Source organism: Wasmannia auropunctata, unplaced genomic scaffold (genome assembly GCF_000956235.1).
Source record: "Wasmannia auropunctata unplaced genomic scaffold, wasmannia.A_1.0 LD336111.1, whole genome shotgun sequence".
NCBI classification, from domain to species: domain Eukaryota; kingdom Metazoa; phylum Arthropoda; class Insecta; order Hymenoptera; family Formicidae; genus Wasmannia; species Wasmannia auropunctata.
The window spans coordinates 3,235,663-3,254,590 of NW_012026779.1; the positions used below are offsets into that span (position 1 = coordinate 3,235,663).

Consider the following 18,928-nt stretch of genomic DNA (forward strand, 5'->3'; position numbering starts at 1 on the left):
AATATGCGATCGTTCGTGCGACTCTGAAATAATGAAAAACAAAGACAGGAAATATCATGAGAGTAAATGTTATCGTATTTATGTTTCTCTTTAATGAATCACATACATCATATGATAATGATTATTAAATGAAATAATGTGGCTTTCGTTAAACAATAAAACTATAAAGATATACAGCGCAAGATACGGTAATAAATAGGTAGTAATAAATATAAACGATGCGAGAGAAGCATTGAAAAAAATTTAAATCTATATAATTTTTTCTACTTTACAATATGGATCGAATATTATTACATATTATCTCGAGTCGAGGTATGCCTTAAAAATAGAAAGATTAAATAATTCTCTTATAGGAACATTGTTAAAAAAAAAAACGATTACAATTTTTTGACATATTAATTGTAAATAGCGATAACTGAAGATATTGCTAAAAACGAGAGAAGATGGATTTTAATGCGAATATTGAATCATAATCGCAAAAGCTTGGATAGCATTGCGAGCAAAAGAGATAATCGATTATTAAATTGCATTCATTTTTATATTGTAATCTCTACATAAGAATCCAAGATTTATTAAAAACTTGATCGGCATTGTATTTATCAGCAAAACTTTCAGTTTTTAAATTTCATTTTTTTGTAAAAAAAAATTGATATGGTATACATTTGAAAGAAATTTAAATTATATGAACAAATAAATTATCTAGCACGTAAAATATGATAAGAACCGATAGTCAGTCGATTGCGAAGTAATTTGCGATTCTTATAGACAAACGTCCGTTTGGTCTCATAAAACAGAGATAATCACGTCGAAATCTTCTTTTACGTGATTCATACAAGCCTAATTTTTTCGGAAGGCAAACAAAATGTATTTACAATGAATAAATGTTTTGAAAACTGTTAATTCTGAGTTTAATTTTTTTTGGATATCTACCTTGAAAAATGATACGCTCTATTGTATGTGATTATAACTTTTAATGAACAGCTAGATTTTATAGGAAAATTAGTATGATATTTTGAATGATAGCAGCACGTATACAATTAATTCGCGCATTTCTAAAATATATTTTGTATTATACTGTACTATATTTTTTTATATTATCCTCTCTCGATACTGTATTATACCGCAATAATTACGCATTCTGTTCTGCGCGCGCGATAACATCATTTGAGTTTGGCGCGCTGCCACAGTTCTCGATCGGGCTGTCAAATCGCGAGAGCGAAGCGTCGATTGTCGAATGGAGCATTCAGTACCGTCTCCACTCTCCACTCCATTTCCGCCATTTTCTAAACGCGTCGGTCGGGTCGGTCCGTCGTCCGTCCGTCCGTCCGTCCGTCCATCTCGTCACAGTCAGTTGTTCACGGGCTTCTCTAGCGTGTAGACGTGCGTGAGTGGCGAGTGTTTGGCGTGTTTCCTGTCGCCTACGGAGTCGCGTTTTCGCTAACGAACGCCCTTCCGTAGCTTCCATATTCAATGTGTATGGCGATTCAGGTGAGTGCTCGCAAAGACTCGTCGCATTGTTTCGCCTTTCGCCGGAGATCGCGTGGAGACAAGAAACGCGAGAAACGGCGCGCCCGCGTGCGGAGGAAAAGTCGATCGTCGCGTTTACGATTCCCCATGGCTCCTGCTCCTGCTCCGGCTTGTACGAGTCGCGGAGATGTATGGTACGCGCCCCGCTCACTCATCGCTGCGTGCGCGCGCGCGCGCGTGTGTGTGTGTGTATGTATGTATGGATGGATGGATGGATGGATGTGTGCGTGCGCTTCACGGACGTGCGCGGCGTGGCGCGGCGCGGCGCGGCCGACGAACTCTGGCGTCTCGTCTCCACCGCCACGCCACGCCACGCCGTCACACTATCGAGTTGTCGTCGTTACGTTCTCGCGACGGCCTCGACGCTTCTTCGGCGCGTGGCGCCGGGCGCGTAGCGCGTGGCTTTTCGAAGGCTTCCGATGACACGAGGGTAATTCCCGTAGCTATTCTAATCGCGCCCCGAGTGACGCCACCTTTCTAGCTTCGCAAACTTGATGCTGCGTGAACGGGTCGCTCGCACGTGGCAATGTAGCTCGAAAAACATCGATTGTGCTTTTGACATTTCTGTCGCTTCCCGAACGCATCGCGCGGCCCCTACCTTTGCTTTATTTGTATCGGATAAAAAGTTGAGATAAATTCACGTGTTTGGAGAACCACGTTAAAATGCATGGCGCAACAGTAAAATTTACAATCGAGCGTGCCACATTGTTACTCACGCTTTCGATATTCGATATAACGATGCCGCCAAGGGAGTAGTGACGTCAGTGAAAGCTCGTCCGCTTTGTCGAGCTAGCCCATGTTCGTTTCGATTTTTCTTCGCGACATCCAAATCGCAAAATTAACTCGCTCGATCGTATCAAGACTAGTGACTGATGACTCATCGCGTAATAATGTTGGCGAACATTTCGCAACCGCGTTTGTTCTTGACCACGACCTATCGTGGAGCTGAATACGTCGGCTCCAAGTACATCTCGAACAAACCTTTACGATTTCAAAACATTTTACATTCGTACGTGAAAAGGGGAAAAATCGTTTTGGACAAATGGAACGTAGTTAAAATCGAGAGGATCGGTAAGATTTGGAATGTGAGATTATCGAAGACTGTGGGGAGAGCCAACGTTTATCGGAATCTTGAAATTGTCGCGGGCGTATGCTTTATTGATTCCTACATAAAATCTCGGTTTGCATTTGATCCGTCGCTCTTATAATTATGATAACTCTAAGAAGTTGGCGGCTAGTAAATTACTTGAATGCATCTTTCGTCGTTCGATAAATTTGATTTGCTACTTTTTCGCCTGATTACCCTGTATATTCTATACTGATAGAATTTCTCGGAAAAACGGGAAAATGGATTGACGTCATCCGATAGAACGGCGGCACGACGCGGCTTGGCTTGGCTTGGCTTGGCTTGGCTTGGCTTGGCTTGGCTTGGCATGGCATGGCATGGCATGGCATGGCATGGCATGGCATGGCTTGGCGTGGCGTGGCTTGGCGTGGCTTGGCGTGGCGTGGCTTAAATGCGACGCAACGCAACGCAGCGCAGCGCATCCCATCCCATCCCGTTTCGTTCTGAAACGGAGCGGAGCAAAGCACGAAGAGGCATCGAAACAGACGAGCACGCGCGTGCATACCGCGATTGAACGAATGGACCGATTATCGTTCGTAAACTTCAGCCATGTTTTATTCCTGCGTTTAGAGTCATTTGGTCCAATAGCTGTTCGAATCACAGTCATTATCGCCAACGTCTTATCGACTACGTGAACAAATCTCCGATCGCGTCCGACCGGAGCGATTGCAACCGATGAACGTTCTATTCACGTTTAGGGTCAAAACAAATCGATAATACATCTTCTCCACACTTTAGTTACTTGATGATATGTGATATGCTTACAACAATAAAAAAAGAATATTAAAATATATACCATGACTGCTTCGCTAATAAACCCATATTTCTTTTGTGTCAGTTATCATATATACGTGACCCTAGATTTGTCAACATCAGACGATGAAAGAATTTTATCAAATGTATCGTGTATAAACTTTTAAGTTATGTATTCTAGTATTTTTTGTTATAACTTCTTAAATTTTCTATTCCTACTCGTACTTGTATAAAAACAGCGTATTTTTCCACGAGATTACACAATATTTATATATAAAATTTTAAATTTTAAATTTAGTAATGGCTCGTGTACATTAGAGAGCATATATTTATTTTAATATAATACACATTTGTGTTCCCTGTACACACACACACACGCAGACACGTTTGCACGCACACGCACATTTTGTTTGGTATATTTAAATGCATCCTAATAAGACTACTTCAATAATTTACATTTTTTGCTTTATTTTTTCTTTTCATTATTAGCTTATGTATTTAATTTTTATTTTTCAAATGTCCGTTGAGACATATACATATACATATCATGTTTTGCATCACGAAAGAATTTCTCCATAGATAAATAACCATAGACATAATCTGATTACAATTGTCGATGATGTAATCTTTCATCTAGACATAGGTTCTGGAACCTGTTTTGAAAAGGTCGAAACATTAATGCAGATAGTTTGCGTATATTGTGTAGATCGCATAAATGTATCACTCCGTCGTCTAGAATATTGTTGCTGCCGCAGATTCAGAGAATTCTCGAGCTTAACTTTTCCGAATAAAAAGGCCCGTTATCTCTCAGTCATCTCGTCTTACGTTACCACGTGCGCGTCTAATTTGCATGGCTCATCGAATTACACTGCTCTCGCGTTTCAACTGTGTAATACATATTAAATTCGGTTGTAATTCGTAAAATAATCATAAATCGCTTATATCAAACAGTCGGACACGATTGATCTTGAGCGAAAAAAAATCGGGCGTTCGAGGATCACTCTGTTTCTGTTTTAAGATGGATTATACCTACTTTTTTTCTGCAGCCAAGCTCCGATTACTCCGATTTTTATTATTCGATCAATAATGTCCTTCAAATTGAAGCGAGTTCTAGAAAGTCGCCGATCGATCGTTCGATGAGTGTTTTCCAAATGCTCTTTTTGTTTTTCGTTCCTCAATGTGTTTCGTTCCTCCATTGTTCACCGTGTTGGTCGGTACGCGTACGTATGACAATATGCATACGTATGTGTACACATATTGTCACGTACATACGTATTTTTAATTTATTTTAATATTCAAATACTAAATATTTCTTCATATTATACTCCTAGTTGGTCCATCTTTGTGCATCAACTCGTGATTATCAGTATTAATTAAATTTCCGAACGTTTAAATATAATTGCAGAATTTCCGCGTCACAACACACGATAGTGTGTCTTGCAATACATATTCGCGTGTCGAATCTTATCTATATCCATAACTATTGTCGCAAACAGTCCTGTAAATACTATGAAAATTGCAATTTTTTGCTGGAATAAAACGATTTCACAGCCCTCGTCTATAGCTTGAAAGAATAGTCTCGAAAATTATGCATGAATAGAATAGAAATTATGGAACATTACAGTTGAAAAAAAAGGCAACAGCGACGTCTACGGTTCGTAAAGTCGTAGTGGTAGATCTAGCGTTTCGTTTCCTGTTATGTAAATTGCATTACGTTACATAATGGTGAATACTCTGGACAGGAAGCTAGGAGTGGCAGAAGTGGCATATTGCGCGTGACATAATTGTGAGAATATCATCCAATGTAATTAGCTTTACGCGATAACTTCCGTCTCATGCGCGCTATTAGCACAAATTTTTTTTATATGTATATGTACATATGTACCGTATGGTAATAATCATTTGTAAAAGTGTGCGTCAAGAAGTTCGAATTCAAACACAAGAGAAACGATGATAATCTAAATATGAGGGTGGATAATAATCTCGCCGTCCGTTTTAAGAATTTTGTTAATTTTCACGCTAATTAAACATGAGCGCGATTAAGAATTTCTTTTCATTTATAGATCTCTATAGGTTAAAACTAGAAATCCGTCGGTTCGGAATATAGGTCGGAAGGTTCAATAGTGTTTTGTTTCGTCCAAACGAATCGGATACTAGGAGCACGCGCGGAGTCAAACAATACGTCGAGTAATTCGACGACGAAGGAGCGGCATTAGTAGCGCTAGCTCTTTTCTGTCGGTGTCACCTTTTCAGAGGCCTCCGACCACCCTCCACATACATACACACACACACACACAGCCGTGACCAAGGCGTTTCCCGCAAGATTATTCCGAGACGTTCCTCTTTCCTCTTTCTTCCCGCCGCGCGCCACGTGTTGGATAGAATTACTATCTCGACTAGACTTGGAGTTGCGAGCGATACGTGTGTGGCTCGGGCGGCTCGAGCCTCGAAGGACGACGGTAAGGCGCGATGGGACGCAGCAGGGCCGTATAGCAGCACGCTATCCACCACCGATTTGTATTTGTCAGATCGAGAATCCCGCGAGAGAGGTCAACTCGCGAGAGAAGCTGCTGCTTCCTCGGTCGATTCGATCTCTACCGTCACGATCCTCTTTATCACTCTTTATTCTCCTCAATCATATCGCGCCACATAACGTTTCAGTTTTTACTCTAGGCAAATTACCTGGAAATCTTCGTTTTATCTCTCTTCAATTTAATATCCGATTTATTTGTCACCTTTTATTTCGTAAAAAAGTAGTATATCCGGTTATTCCCTCGGCGCTTACAGTTGCCAGTAATCTTTTCAGATGGAAAAGAAATTTGTCTCGTTTATCGTTTATCACTCATCAGGAACGTTTATATGCGCGCGAAATGCGGCTCTTAAAGGCGAAGACATTTTTCTTTCATCTTCAAACAACTCGAGTGCAAATTCAAGTGTTCTCGTCGACAGTACGTTGCTCTCTTTAGTTGTCTATAACGCGGCAGAAGAGAAACATTTATCTTGATTTCCTCCTCTCTGCAGCATCTCTAACCTTATACCGCGCAGATTGCATACACTCAATTCGAATCTTACGCTCAGAAATGGAAAAATGATGTATTATCGCGAAGAATAGAATTAGAATAAAATTCAGAAACGCGAAAGACTTGAAAAGTCGAATTTAACGCATTCGCCGCATCGATCAAACGTATTCACCGCGTATTCGTAAACCAATACCAATACGAACGAACCCATCTGTGCCTTTGTATTGGATTGGAATCAATTTATGTAACATTGTGCTTTAAGCTTTGACGGACGTAGACGGGCGATAAGGAGCTTCTTATTCAGCTCGGATTAAGTTGCTCTCGGCACCGTACGCACCAAGCGCGCATGTGACTCCTCTCTTACCTCGCTCTTACCCTCGCTTGTTGCGACACGAGACAAGACACACTCGCAGAGCAAAACAAAGAACGTCGCCATCGAAAATAGACCACCATCGTCGTGATGGTCTATCTTTTATAATTTATTATTTATATATACAAGATACCGGGCGATATCGAACGTGCGAACGTTCCGTAAGGAATGCGTGCAGCTGTTTTAAGTCACTTTCGTGAAAATTAATGTCGCTAATGCAAGGATTCCGGCAAATTGGCAAAATTGTCAATTATAATAATTGAATGAGTGGTGACAAAAGAGATTAGATATCGATGTACTCAAAATGTACTCCTGGTCTCTTGTATGTACATGATCGTATGAATAAATGAGTCACTAAGTGAGAGGCACATTTCTGAGCCCGCATTGATTCAAATAAATTGCATCAGTCAGTTTATTGCGCTATTCTAGGATAGTAGCTGCGTTATCATCAACGCAATACTACGATGGCTGGAATGAAATTTTCACTATCCAGTCAATCGTATAAACTAACTTGACGCGAGAGAAAGAGAGAGGGGAGGGGGGAGAGAAAATCTCATAATTTTAATTTACAAACGATTTTACTCGTATTTGGTTTTATTTATGCAATCAAGCATCTTGCAACGCAGGATAAAAGTGTAAAACTTGGAAATAGTAAAAATACATAAACGCACTGCAGTAGGCGAAGCTGCGTCGCGCGAATGACGTCTGTCGGTCGTCCGCTTAAAAATAGTATCTCGCGAGGGGGATGTCTAAGAGTTTTTAAGCGGATCGAATATCTTGTCCCGAGCCGGTTTCCAAAGGACGACGAATGTGTTATGTCCCGACTGTATAGCCGCAGGAGAGCCGCCGCTCGATAGAAGAAAAAAAAAAAGATATTCGAGACGCCAGACGAGACGCTAGGGTGGACGACCGATGTCACTGACCTTGGATAACGATCGGTAATGTCTACGGGGCTACTGCCAGTGGGGCCAGCTGGAATTTTCAGAGGGGAGCTACGCAAATTTGTTCGTGCTCGTATCCGGACGTGCAAAAAAAGAGGGTCTTTCTTTATCTCTCGACCCCTACTTTCTTATTGTGTTACCGAATTTTAAATTTACGCACGTTTTATCGCACATATGAAAACGTTTAGTTTTTTTTTTCCACTTAAATACTTTAGCAATAAAATTGAACATTTTTTTTCATATTTTGCTGAAAATTTAGTGTGCGCGTGCGTCAGACATTTCCGATTATACATTACTCATTTACTATAGTAGGGTATGATTCCGTTATCATTGATAGCGGCGATTCTTAGTCCGAAGCGGTCTCTTATCATCCTTCGCCTGGTAACCTACTGACCTACTTGAAATATCGATTTTAACGCACACCTGAGACCGCTCGTGTCGCGACCGCTTTCATTATCCGCGCCGTACCCCCGTACCGTACTGTACCATACCTTTTGCGACGACGACGAGTAAAATCGCATTTTCTTAAAAACTAGAAACAATTATCCCATAAATATGCTACGAATACTTGGATTGAATTAAATCTGTAATGGAAAAAAATGTGCAAATTTTTTCCTTTATTTATACCAACATAGAATTTCACGATAGTATTCTCTCGATGAGACAAATTATTATATTAACGCTATCTTATGTCAGCGTGGATTGAATAACCTCTCTCTCTCTCTCTCTGCATCTCTATATTTTTCAATTATCACGTCGATTTCTCACTACTTTCATATGATTATTTTGGATATTAGAGTATTTGAAATAAAATGAGCTATATCATCCGTACAAAGATACTCTATTAAATTTTAACTCTATTAAATTTACAATATTTGCTTTCTTAAGTATAAAGCACTCGTACATATTTATTTTGGATATCTTTTTAACAAAAGTTGTCGTTTTAATTTAATGAAAAAGATTGGATGACGGATATATATATCCGATAAATAAAAATCTTGCTACTGATGATAGCGCCGTTATGAACGTTGCCTAATACGCGCGGTTCGTCGCCCTGTGTGGCTCATTCAACCCCGCTGTTTCATTGTCGTCTGGAAAAGTTGGTGGTGGCAGGAACATCGGAGAAGGAAGAAATAGGAGCGGAGGGTCGCGTACAGATGCACAAGCTTAGCTTATAACTATAAAGACTGTATATAGAGAGATGTACATGTACTCGAATTCACAATAGGTATACGCGACACCGCGTAACAACCTACGTTTTTTTCTGACTTTTATATCGCTATTGTTGTATATCGTTGTTGTCACTGTAAGGAAGGATTAATAGGCTGCGCGTTGACTCCCTCATTTTCAGCATAGAGCGTGCGTAACGACCTCTCCCCGTTGCTCTGCAGCGTCGGTGCCGTCGCGTTGGTTAGATTCGCGCGCGTACGTGCGTCTCCTACGCGAGTGACAACAGTGACGACATCACAGCCATCTGCACAGGACGACGTCATAACCGCCTCCTCCTGGCCCGTACTTTCCGTATTGATTCCTAACGTGACGTCACGCTTTACTCACTTTATTCGCTAATAAAATAATTTTCTTCGATCGCGCGCATCTATCCCATGGCACAATTGAAAAAAGTATCATATCTTTTTGTTTTTACTTCAACTCAAAAGGGCAAAGTACACGCGGGTGTAGTATCGTGCAGGTGGTTATATTATTATTCGTAACCTGTAACCAGCGAGCTGTAGGAGCGAGCTGTCGTGTATTCAATAACTTGAAGAACTCTGTCAAGCTTCTCGGAAAATGTTTCGTGCTGGAAGGACGCGTGGTCGGCGTGCGGTCTCGCGAGCGGTACCAGGACGTTATCTCGCCGTGTATAGATTGACCACGATGTTGACAGTGTCGAGCGCGTGTCGAGGGAACTCCGTTCAATTCCGTTGAACGCTTCTTCGTATATACTCCCTGCATCGATCCGCGATTCTCCGAAACTGATCGCATCGAGTTGCATCCGAGTGATCGACAAGTCGCGCGTGTACAGCGACAGTGCGTACATATGTACGCTACTGAAACGACCTAGTAATTTATCCAGCTCGACGAGTTTTGACGTCATACAAGCGATCTTGTTTTCTCTTGGTCGCGTAGCGAGAATGACCGTGAAAGTCGCGCGCGGTTGGCGGCATTTCCATACACTCGACGAGTCGAGCGGGAAACGTGCGCGCGTGGTATAAATAAAGAGAAAAGAAAGAGAGAAAAATAATGGCCGTTGAGTAAACTCGATCACGGATCGGTACCGCGAGTTATCAGTGCTTGCGCGTGGCAAAAGGATCCATGCAATCTTATGCAATCCCATGCAATAACGCGCAACCGTCGCGCGTCGGATTCAGCTCCTGATTCTTTTCGCTTCCTCGTGACGCGCTCGCTGTCGCGCGCGATAATCACCGTATAATCGCGTGATTTTATTAACCGTTAATTGACACGCCGCGATTACAGAAATGGCATGGCGTCGCGTCGGTCGATTGACGATACGATTGACCGCAGTCCTCTCCTTGGTAAATCGCGGATTTACCAAGGACTTAAAATCCAACTTAAAATTCCGATATTATACCTATTTACGTGCCATTTCGCACGCGATCATCGATCGGTATTGATCGCAAGCCGGTTGATCAGACGGTCGCGGCGCCAGCCGCGAAGCGCCGCGAAATGCCCGCGAGGCCTTGGAAATCGAATTGAGCGAATGCGAATGCGCCAGCTGCGCTACATTTCAACATTAGTAATAATTCTTGAACGAAATAATATCATCGATGCAAAAGGATATACCTACGAAGAACCGGAAATAATGCTGTAATATTTAAGTACGTAATTTCGATGCGACCCGAGTTCCACCATACGCCGCGCAAAAGGCAAAACGTTACTGTTGCGAAAATGAGCGACAGGGCGATATTGTGTGCGGAATGCATATATTGTATATACATGCGTGCATGCGTGCATGGAGGGGGATCAAATGACGAGCTCTCGCTCGATGAAGAGAAGGGTAGAAGCTGTGTCTTGACGCCGTGCTATTTTGATCGTTACGATGTGGCTGGCCCAGATTCGACGCGACCGCCACGACGAGCGTATACAATATCAGCTGCGCGCTCGCTGGGCCTCACGGCTGCAGTCACGACGTGGTTCGGCCGTCTTATTTCGATCTCGTGAGATTCGCCTCGTTCTTCGGAAATTGCTGATTGTGAAATAGAAATTGTCGTTGCGTGAATCGAATCTTTCCTGTAAGCTGTGAAGAATGTAATTTTTTTTTTTTTTCTTTCACCGAACGATCGTTAATCCAAGTCTAACAATAACATAATTAACGCGCTTCGTGGATAAAATTCATACATTACAAAATTTGAAACTCATCGAAAGAAACTTGGCGTACTTTGACGATATGGATGATACGGAAGAATATCATTTCGCAGCCTGACAAGTCGTAAAGTTTGGAGTGGTTCCGCGAAAGTGCACGAGTGTGCGACATTAAGATGTGACTGCTTAGTGATGATGCGGTGATTTTTCGTCACATTGCTAATAACCGTTTTGCGATCGCGTGACAATACAATTGCTTTACGCTTAGATTTTAATCATCTTGGAGCTCTTCCGACTTGCAGACTTCTCTTGTGACTTCTCAAATGACCTTAAGGTAAAATTGTTCGACGAGTCGCTTCGTAAACGTAACGTGTCTGAACGTACATGATTGCTTTTTATGTAAATTCATAAAAACGGAATGATTTGAATAATTCTAAAATAAATATCATTGAACGCAATACTTGTTTGTCGCTTGTTTATTTTATATTTGTCATTTTCTTATTTCTATCTTTTTGTTACATAGATTTCAAGTAAATCACGGAAAACGTTGCTGGCATGTTCTTTTCACGCGTGTAAAGAGATAGCACTTTATCGATAGCGAAAGGATTTTGTTAGTTAAGCGGTCAAAAAAAAAAATGTATTTCCGATTGTTGCAAATTTCTTCTTTCGGGGTAGAACAGGCTATTATCGCGGTACTTGAAAGTTCGCGAGTATCACGCGATAAACGTGACCATAGTGTGGCTATCAAAAGCGACAGCGACAATGCGTTCATAAAATAAAGGCTGACAATGGAATCATCAAGTTTTTACATGCTTTCGAAATAAATATAATTATAAAGGTAAAGGTGAATAACGCTGCTTTACTCGAATGAAAATTGAACACAGTAAATAACGGCGCGGTGTTGCACACGTCGCAGCTGTTGACGAAAGGTTTGAAAAAAGTATCGATGCGCATCTCTGTCAATCTTTGTGGAAGATTCGCTTATCCCTCTGTCTGAATAACAATAATAAGAATAATGATAATTATCATTCGTTTTTACAGTGCTTTTTCGGTAATAAACTGTAACGGAAATGCGATAATAAGTCTAGTACATATGGTTGACTTTCATTCGTTTTGAGACGACTCATGATTTTCATTTTCTTCGCGACGAAGAGAAGTGATGTGCGAATCATTGAAATTGTCGATATCGTCGATTCGTCGGCGACAATTATGCAACGTGAATTGTAGTGTTGCAGAGTATACTATTCTTTCGAGACTTGAATACATGTCCCGCGCATATATGTAGGTATATCTTTCCATTGTCGCATATTTTACCGGCATCGCGTTGCGTCATTTTAATTATTCGTGAAATTTACAAAAATTTACATCATACAATCATACATCATTGTCTTTTATTTTAATTTATCAGAGATCAGGGTAGGGCAGGGCAGCAATGTAAAGTATCGAAATTTTTTAAAATATGTAGAAATAGAGTTTAGAGAGACACATGCAGTTAAGTTCTGAAACCTTTCAATTGGAAATACGATTTCTTTTGCCATCTCTTGTCTCGCGTACGGACTATACCATATATGTATAAGATATATTTATACCTATTATATATGTATCGAATAAGCCCATTCGCGAATGTCGTACTTCTTTGACGTTCAAGCAGATAATATTAAAGAATAAAAATATTCTACATATAAATACTCATCAACGTATTTCTTTTCTCCCACGGAAACTTCCATTATACGTTTTATCGATAGAGATGGAGCAAATGATTTTTGTTGCCTTGTTCTTCGCACGTTGCTTTGGTTTGCGGTCTGGTCTGTTTGACAGTGTTCGCGACGTAATTACACGCAAATAGAATTTTGTTTACTATCACCAGAACCAACTCGTCGTCGATCTTGCGACAGCCTCTGACGAATACAAGCACGAATTGATTCCGATTGCGTCAATTTATCTATACAAGACAGAATCTTTTAGTCGTCACGTTGTAGCGATCTTGCATTTATAAAATCTTACAAATTCTAGTGTAATGTTGCAGGGACTTTGTAGAGAGACACGGAAGTGTAAAATTCTAACAAGATTCAACTTGGATCGCTAGGCAAAAATCATTTTCATCGAGTCACTTTTCTCTCGAAGTTATGAAATATAAAGAGAAAAAATCAAATTTATTTTAGTTTCCAAAAAGATATTTCGTCTCTCTCTCTCTCTCTCTCTTCCCCACCCCCCTCTCTCTATCGATTATATTAATTGGACATTATATTAATTGGTACACATTCTTGTGTACAAGTAAACTGATCGGTTTGTTTTCTTGGCGTGTACATTGCCATTGCAGCGACATCGCGCGTTTATACAACACGATGACAATTGCACACTGTTTATAAAAATACCATTGTTATGTCTTTCGCATAAATTTGACGCGGATAAATTTTATTGCAGTGTCTTGCTATATCTTTCAATTTTCTTAATGAATCGTAATCTTGCACTCCTCATTTCTTGTCAATAAAGTACATTTATGTTATTTTTATTATATTCTTTTGCCGTAGTTTCTTTGCTATATTTCTGTCCTTATAGAGAGTATGCTCACACACAGATAAGATAAAGTACTATTATGAGCTAATTTGTCTAAACAAATGCGCGTTTTATGTTTTATCTTTTCTAAAAGATCTATATGAGATTAATAGGGGAACGTATCGTCCAGAGGAGTTCTCGGAAAATTGTTAATGTTGTGCAAAGCTGAGCTAAGATATATTATCTGCATAAAGAATGTAAATTGATTTTCCACACAGTTTAACAAATCTGTAAATGCGTCATAGCCCAAGTAGATCTGTAGGTTGATTCCAGTAATTTTACGCCTTGGAATTTCTATGTATATATCTATTTTTGTATACAGTCCCTTCTGAAGACCTTTATATGCCGTCAAATGGACCAAATTTTTACACTAATCGCATATCATTATAGACACGTTCGATTCCATTTCTTTTTTTTTAAATTTCGTTATCAAATGTTGTTACGTGCGATTTGAATAACTCTTTCGATCTCAAAATCGAAATTGGAAATTTCCAAATATCTAGCCAATATATCTATTCTACCTTTTAACACATATATCTTCAATGGCATCATGTTAAAGAAATAGAATACAGTCGAAGCGGTCGACATGCGACGCCATCGTGATGAATTTGTCCTTGGCGGCGTTTCGAACGAAGCGTGTATAGCCCGCGCCTCTCGCTCGCGCTTCTTCTCACCTGCCAATTTCGGTTATTCTGGTGCATGTCCGTCTAGATGTCGGTCAGGGGTGGGAGGGGGTCATATTCTTTCCCGTCAATCAGTGACGTCCGTATATCGCATATCGACGGTTAGCGTTACGCAAAAGGGAGGCTTTCGCAAATTAGCCTCGGCGAAAGATCGAGAGGTCAACTACGCGCGGCGCGTTGTCGAATGCGACAGCGCGCAAGCTTGGCATAGAACAACTAGAAACTGCGGCCGTATAACATTAGCATCTTCTATTTAAAAATGGATCTGGAAACATTTTTTCTGCAACCTACACCCTGCACATACCCGAATAAGATTTCAGCCATTCAATAGTAAATTTTAGCCAAGGTAAAATTGCTTGAAATTATTCTGAAATATTATAATTATTCTGAATACGATACTATTTTGACGAATATTTTTTTCTTTATATGATATAATTATTATCGAGATAGAAAAAACCAATACGAAGACGAAATAGTATTCCTTGCACGCGTGTTGAAGCTCTCGAGAACACGCTCGAGAATTGGCAGCGAGCGCAGGCTTGCTACTAACGCGTGATCCTCCACGTCGCCCCGTGCCGCGCGAAAGTTCACTATTGTTATGTGGAAATATAATGAAAATAGCGCGTGAAATGAAAATGATTGCTTTAAAATTATTATTTTATTACGTAACCGAGAAACGCATAGTCATATCATCTTTGATGTTGTTGTGTTGCAGTTTCCTGGTGAGTGCATCCTCACATACATGGAGTTTCAGTTGGATAGCGCAGAATACTGCCAGGCTCAACACAAATAGAGAGACACGCCCATACTCCTTGACAATTATTAGACATTAAAGCAAAGAGAGGAAGGCTAGAAACATCTTGGAGGAAGGAAGAAGGACATTAAAGTAGTAGAGCATTATTACATCGGGGAAGCCAGAAAAATCATCAACTAGTCATCACGCAAGACATAGAAGAATTTAATAGAAATTATTAATTTACCTTAGTAGATGCAAGCATCGTAGATACTGAGCGCACCTGTCACAGGAGCACCCAGTGCCAAATAGGTGAGCGTAGCATAAAAGCTGTCCGTGAAAAAGCCGTGAGAGAGAGAGAGAGAGAGAGAGCTTCATCTATCTCTAATCAGTATAAATTTAAATTATACCTACAATTATATTGATTTCAGGTAATCTTCCGTGAACTATAGTCAAAAAGTCTCAAGTGGGAAGAATAAAGCGCATATCAACATCGCCTAATGTAACGTAGCCCATACTTTTTCGGCGAAGTTCGCACCCCGACGATCCCTTCTAAAATCTACATGTAAACCCACGGTTCTGTCCTCTGTAAAAAAATAAAATATTCTATTAGTTAAATGAAAAACAACTTTATAAGACTGACACTTAATGGGCTAAGTTGCTGTCAAATCCAGCCTTTGTCGCTTCGTATAGTGTGGCACACGTACGAGATTCTAAGAGACGAGTCGTACAAGATCTTTAAGAGTTAAAAACAACAAGAGGGAGATAGATATATAACCATCTTTGTGGTTAAGAAGGAAATGAGCAACATGAGGGTGAAGGATATCAGACCGGCGCCCGCCGAGATTGAATACAAAAACATGAAGTTCCTTATCACTGATCGGCCCAATGATCAAACCATCCATACTTTTATTCAAGTTAGTACGAACGTAACTGTTCGCGGCACATCGCCCCTGCACGCCAAATCTTTTATACTTAATATTTCTGTCTAATATATTATTGCACAATTATGTTTCTTGAATAGGAACTGAAAAAGCACAATGTAAAGGAGGTGGTGAGAGTTTGCGAACCAACGTATAAAGTAGAGGAACTCAAATCAGAAGGGATCAATGTGATAGATTTGGTATTCGACGATGGTACATTTCCACCGAACGAGGTAAAACTTTCATCTTTCGACTCGATTTTCTCGATAAAACTATTGCGATAACAGTAGGAAAAAATAAACTCGAACGAACAAATGTTTGTATCTTTCATTATTTATATCAATCTTTTAGGTGGTGGATGAATGGTTCGAGTTGCTAAAGAACCGATTCCGAGAATCACCTGACGCATGTGTGGCGGTGCATTGTGTCGCGGGTCTTGGTAGAGCACCGGTCTTGGTTGCATTAGCTCTCATTGAACTTGGGCTCAAGTTCGAAGATGCTGTTGCCCTTATCAGAGAGTAAGTCGCCTTATTGTACTCTTCTAATAATATTCAGCTGCTCAAACAGTGCCAGGAATGCTTAAACTATCAAATGGAAAATATCATTTTTTCCTCTTTGTTCCAGAAAAAGACGAGGCGCCATAAACGCGAAGCAGTTAACTTTTCTTGAAAAGTATCGTCCTAAATCTCGATTGAAGCTCAAGAATGGACAAAAAAATTCCTGCTGCATCCAATAGATCAAAGAACTTTTTAGAAAAAAGAGAAGCGAAGATGAAAAAAAAGTCACTAATTCATACTGATTGGTATAAATGTGTAGAATTTTGCGCCTGACAACAAGTGGCATATTGTAGCAAATCTGTTCTGAATGGTCTATCACTGGAAATGCAACGTTGGTTGCACAAGTATCAACCAATTTTGGGGCATATTTTGCATTATTATTTAATTTTATATTTCAAGATGAGCCTTTGAATTGCTTTGAACGGAGGAATTCGCTTTAAAATTGTTATATTTCCGGGTTTTTTTTTTTTTTAATTATGTTAATTTTGATACTTGATCAATATTGACCATGGAAGAACAAAAATTAAGTCTTGAAATGGTAATAACTATTCCATAAAAAAAAACAATTGAAACTATATTATTGCCATTTAGCCTTACTGTAAATCATGACGCGAGAGTTATTCGTACATGTACAAACTCGTACATTATGTATACTTATCTTCTTCTCGATTTCTACGAAATCAAAATTCTTTATAATTGCAATAAATAAAAAGAAAATGATTTGTCTAATTAGACAAAAAAATTTAAAATTATGTTGCGATTGTGATATATGCGTACACGCGCGCGCGCGCACACACACACACACACACACACACACACACAGAGAGAGAGAGAGAGAGAGAGAGAGAGAGAGAGAGAGAGAGAGAGAGAGAGAGAGAGAGAGAGAAAAAAATAAAATATTTGCAAATGTCTAGAAAATGGTACACATTGAACGATTACAAACTAAATTTCAAGATGTATGCAAATATCCGAATTGGAATAAATATTCACATATAATTATATTTCTTTTTAAACAAAGTATATCAATCTGCTTTGAATATCAAATATGATACTACCTTTTAAAAAGTTTTTATATATATTTGTCACAGCATATGATCCAAATAAAATGAAAATACTTAATATTTTCGTATTCTTTTCAAAGAATAATGTTTCAGACAGGTGTTTTCGATATTATCTATCTCACGCACAGTCGCAATTCTGCAAAATATGAAATTTCAAGACGCTCGAAAATCAAAATTGTTACGACCGATGAATCAAGACATAATAAAAAATAATTAATTTTATACTAAGGGAGTACGTATGCATATTAAACACATCACACAAAACATGGCATTGCAATATATAAGCTACTGTCTTTTTTTTCGTTACATTACAAACATAATATACAGGCATAACATCTGTTAATTATAGCTAACATTAATTTTAATTAAAAAAATATTAAATAGCGACAATTTATGCTTGAATTACACATTTTAATACTTGGCACAAAGATTTGTTGGAAACATGATAAAATGTGAATCGCAGCATTAGAGTTATTAAGTATTTCAAATTAAATTTAAGATTTTTCATTTAAAGAACACAATAGAGAAACACATTACGTTGCATTTCCAATGGCATACCGAACCGCTGATGGATGTTTTTAACTCTTATCGGACTTGGAATCTGCGTTAACTTGAGTGATGGATAATGTGAAACAAATGTGAAGCAAATCACTCCAGAGCTGTATATCACGTATTACCGTAGCTCAATGACAATTTCACCAAAATCTTTGCATATCTCTTTTAGTCAAAGTAGGTTTTTCAATCTGATACAAGCATATTATGTAAAGTCATCATCGTCTACTATTTTGGTAAAATTGTCAATGATGCTGTGTACGCCACACTAAACTGTGTTCAAAGGATAGAAAAATTCACTCGTAAAATAATAACGAAGTAATACTTGTAATACTTAGAACATTTCACGCGTGTCTGCTGATTTTATGTGAATGTACGTTATTTTGTATTCGTATGCCGCCTTTGCTCCTGATTGACTTGTTCAACAATGAATGACGAATTGCGTACCGGAAATGAAACTGTTGCACAATGGTTATATGGCAATCAAGTCTCTCTGGTTGTTATGTATTGCTACATTCAACCAAACAAATTTAATTGCCACCCGAGAGACCCTCACTATTGTGTTCCAGAACGTGACACCAATGATTACGTATCGTTATACATTACGTTTCTTAATCGTGTATTGATAATTTATTTCTTATAACAAGCGTATGTAACACAATAATTGATCAATCGATTGGTGTATATATATATATATATATATATAAAATCGATTACCTAGCTATCAAATAGACAAGAGACAACTTTAATTACTCATATGTATGTATGTACGTATTCTTTAACGGGTTACAATAGGATACATTCA

The 18,928-nt window shown here is 39.3% G+C and overlaps 1 protein-coding gene across 2 annotated transcripts; it reads left to right on the forward strand.

The window, feature by feature from the left end:
- The first annotated feature begins 1,315 nt into the window (after positions 1–1,315).
- On the forward strand, positions 1,316–17,252 carry LOC105449895 (protein tyrosine phosphatase type IVA 1). 2 transcript variants are annotated; one of them, XM_011689354.1, is made up of 6 exons: positions 1,316–1,488; positions 15,013–15,342; positions 15,462–15,947; positions 16,055–16,186; positions 16,305–16,471; positions 16,578–17,252. In XM_011689354.1, the coding sequence occupies exons 3-6, from the start codon at positions 15,831–15,833 to the stop codon at positions 16,687–16,689; spliced, it is 528 nt and encodes a 175-aa protein (XP_011687656.1). In that variant the 5' UTR covers positions 1,316–1,488; positions 15,013–15,342; positions 15,462–15,830; the 3' UTR covers positions 16,690–17,252. The 2 variants fall into 2 exon arrangements, with proteins under 2 accessions (XP_011687656.1, XP_011687665.1); XM_011689363.1 differs by lacking the exon at positions 1,316–1,488 and adding an exon at positions 10,796–11,392.
- Positions 17,253–18,928: the final 1,676 nt, after the last annotated feature.

Bases quoted from the DNA above. Each gene is read 5' to 3' on its own strand.
- LOC105449895 (XM_011689354.1), top strand. From the start codon at position 15,831: ATGAGCAACATGAGGGTGAAGGATATCAGACCGGCGCCCGCCGAGATT. The intron at 15,948-16,054 runs GTTAGTACGAAC...TTTCTTGAATAG, and splicing joins CCATCCATACTTTTATTCAA to GAACTGAAAAAGCACAATGT. The intron at 16,187-16,304 runs GTAAAACTTTCA...TCAATCTTTTAG, and splicing joins GTACATTTCCACCGAACGAG to GTGGTGGATGAATGGTTCGA.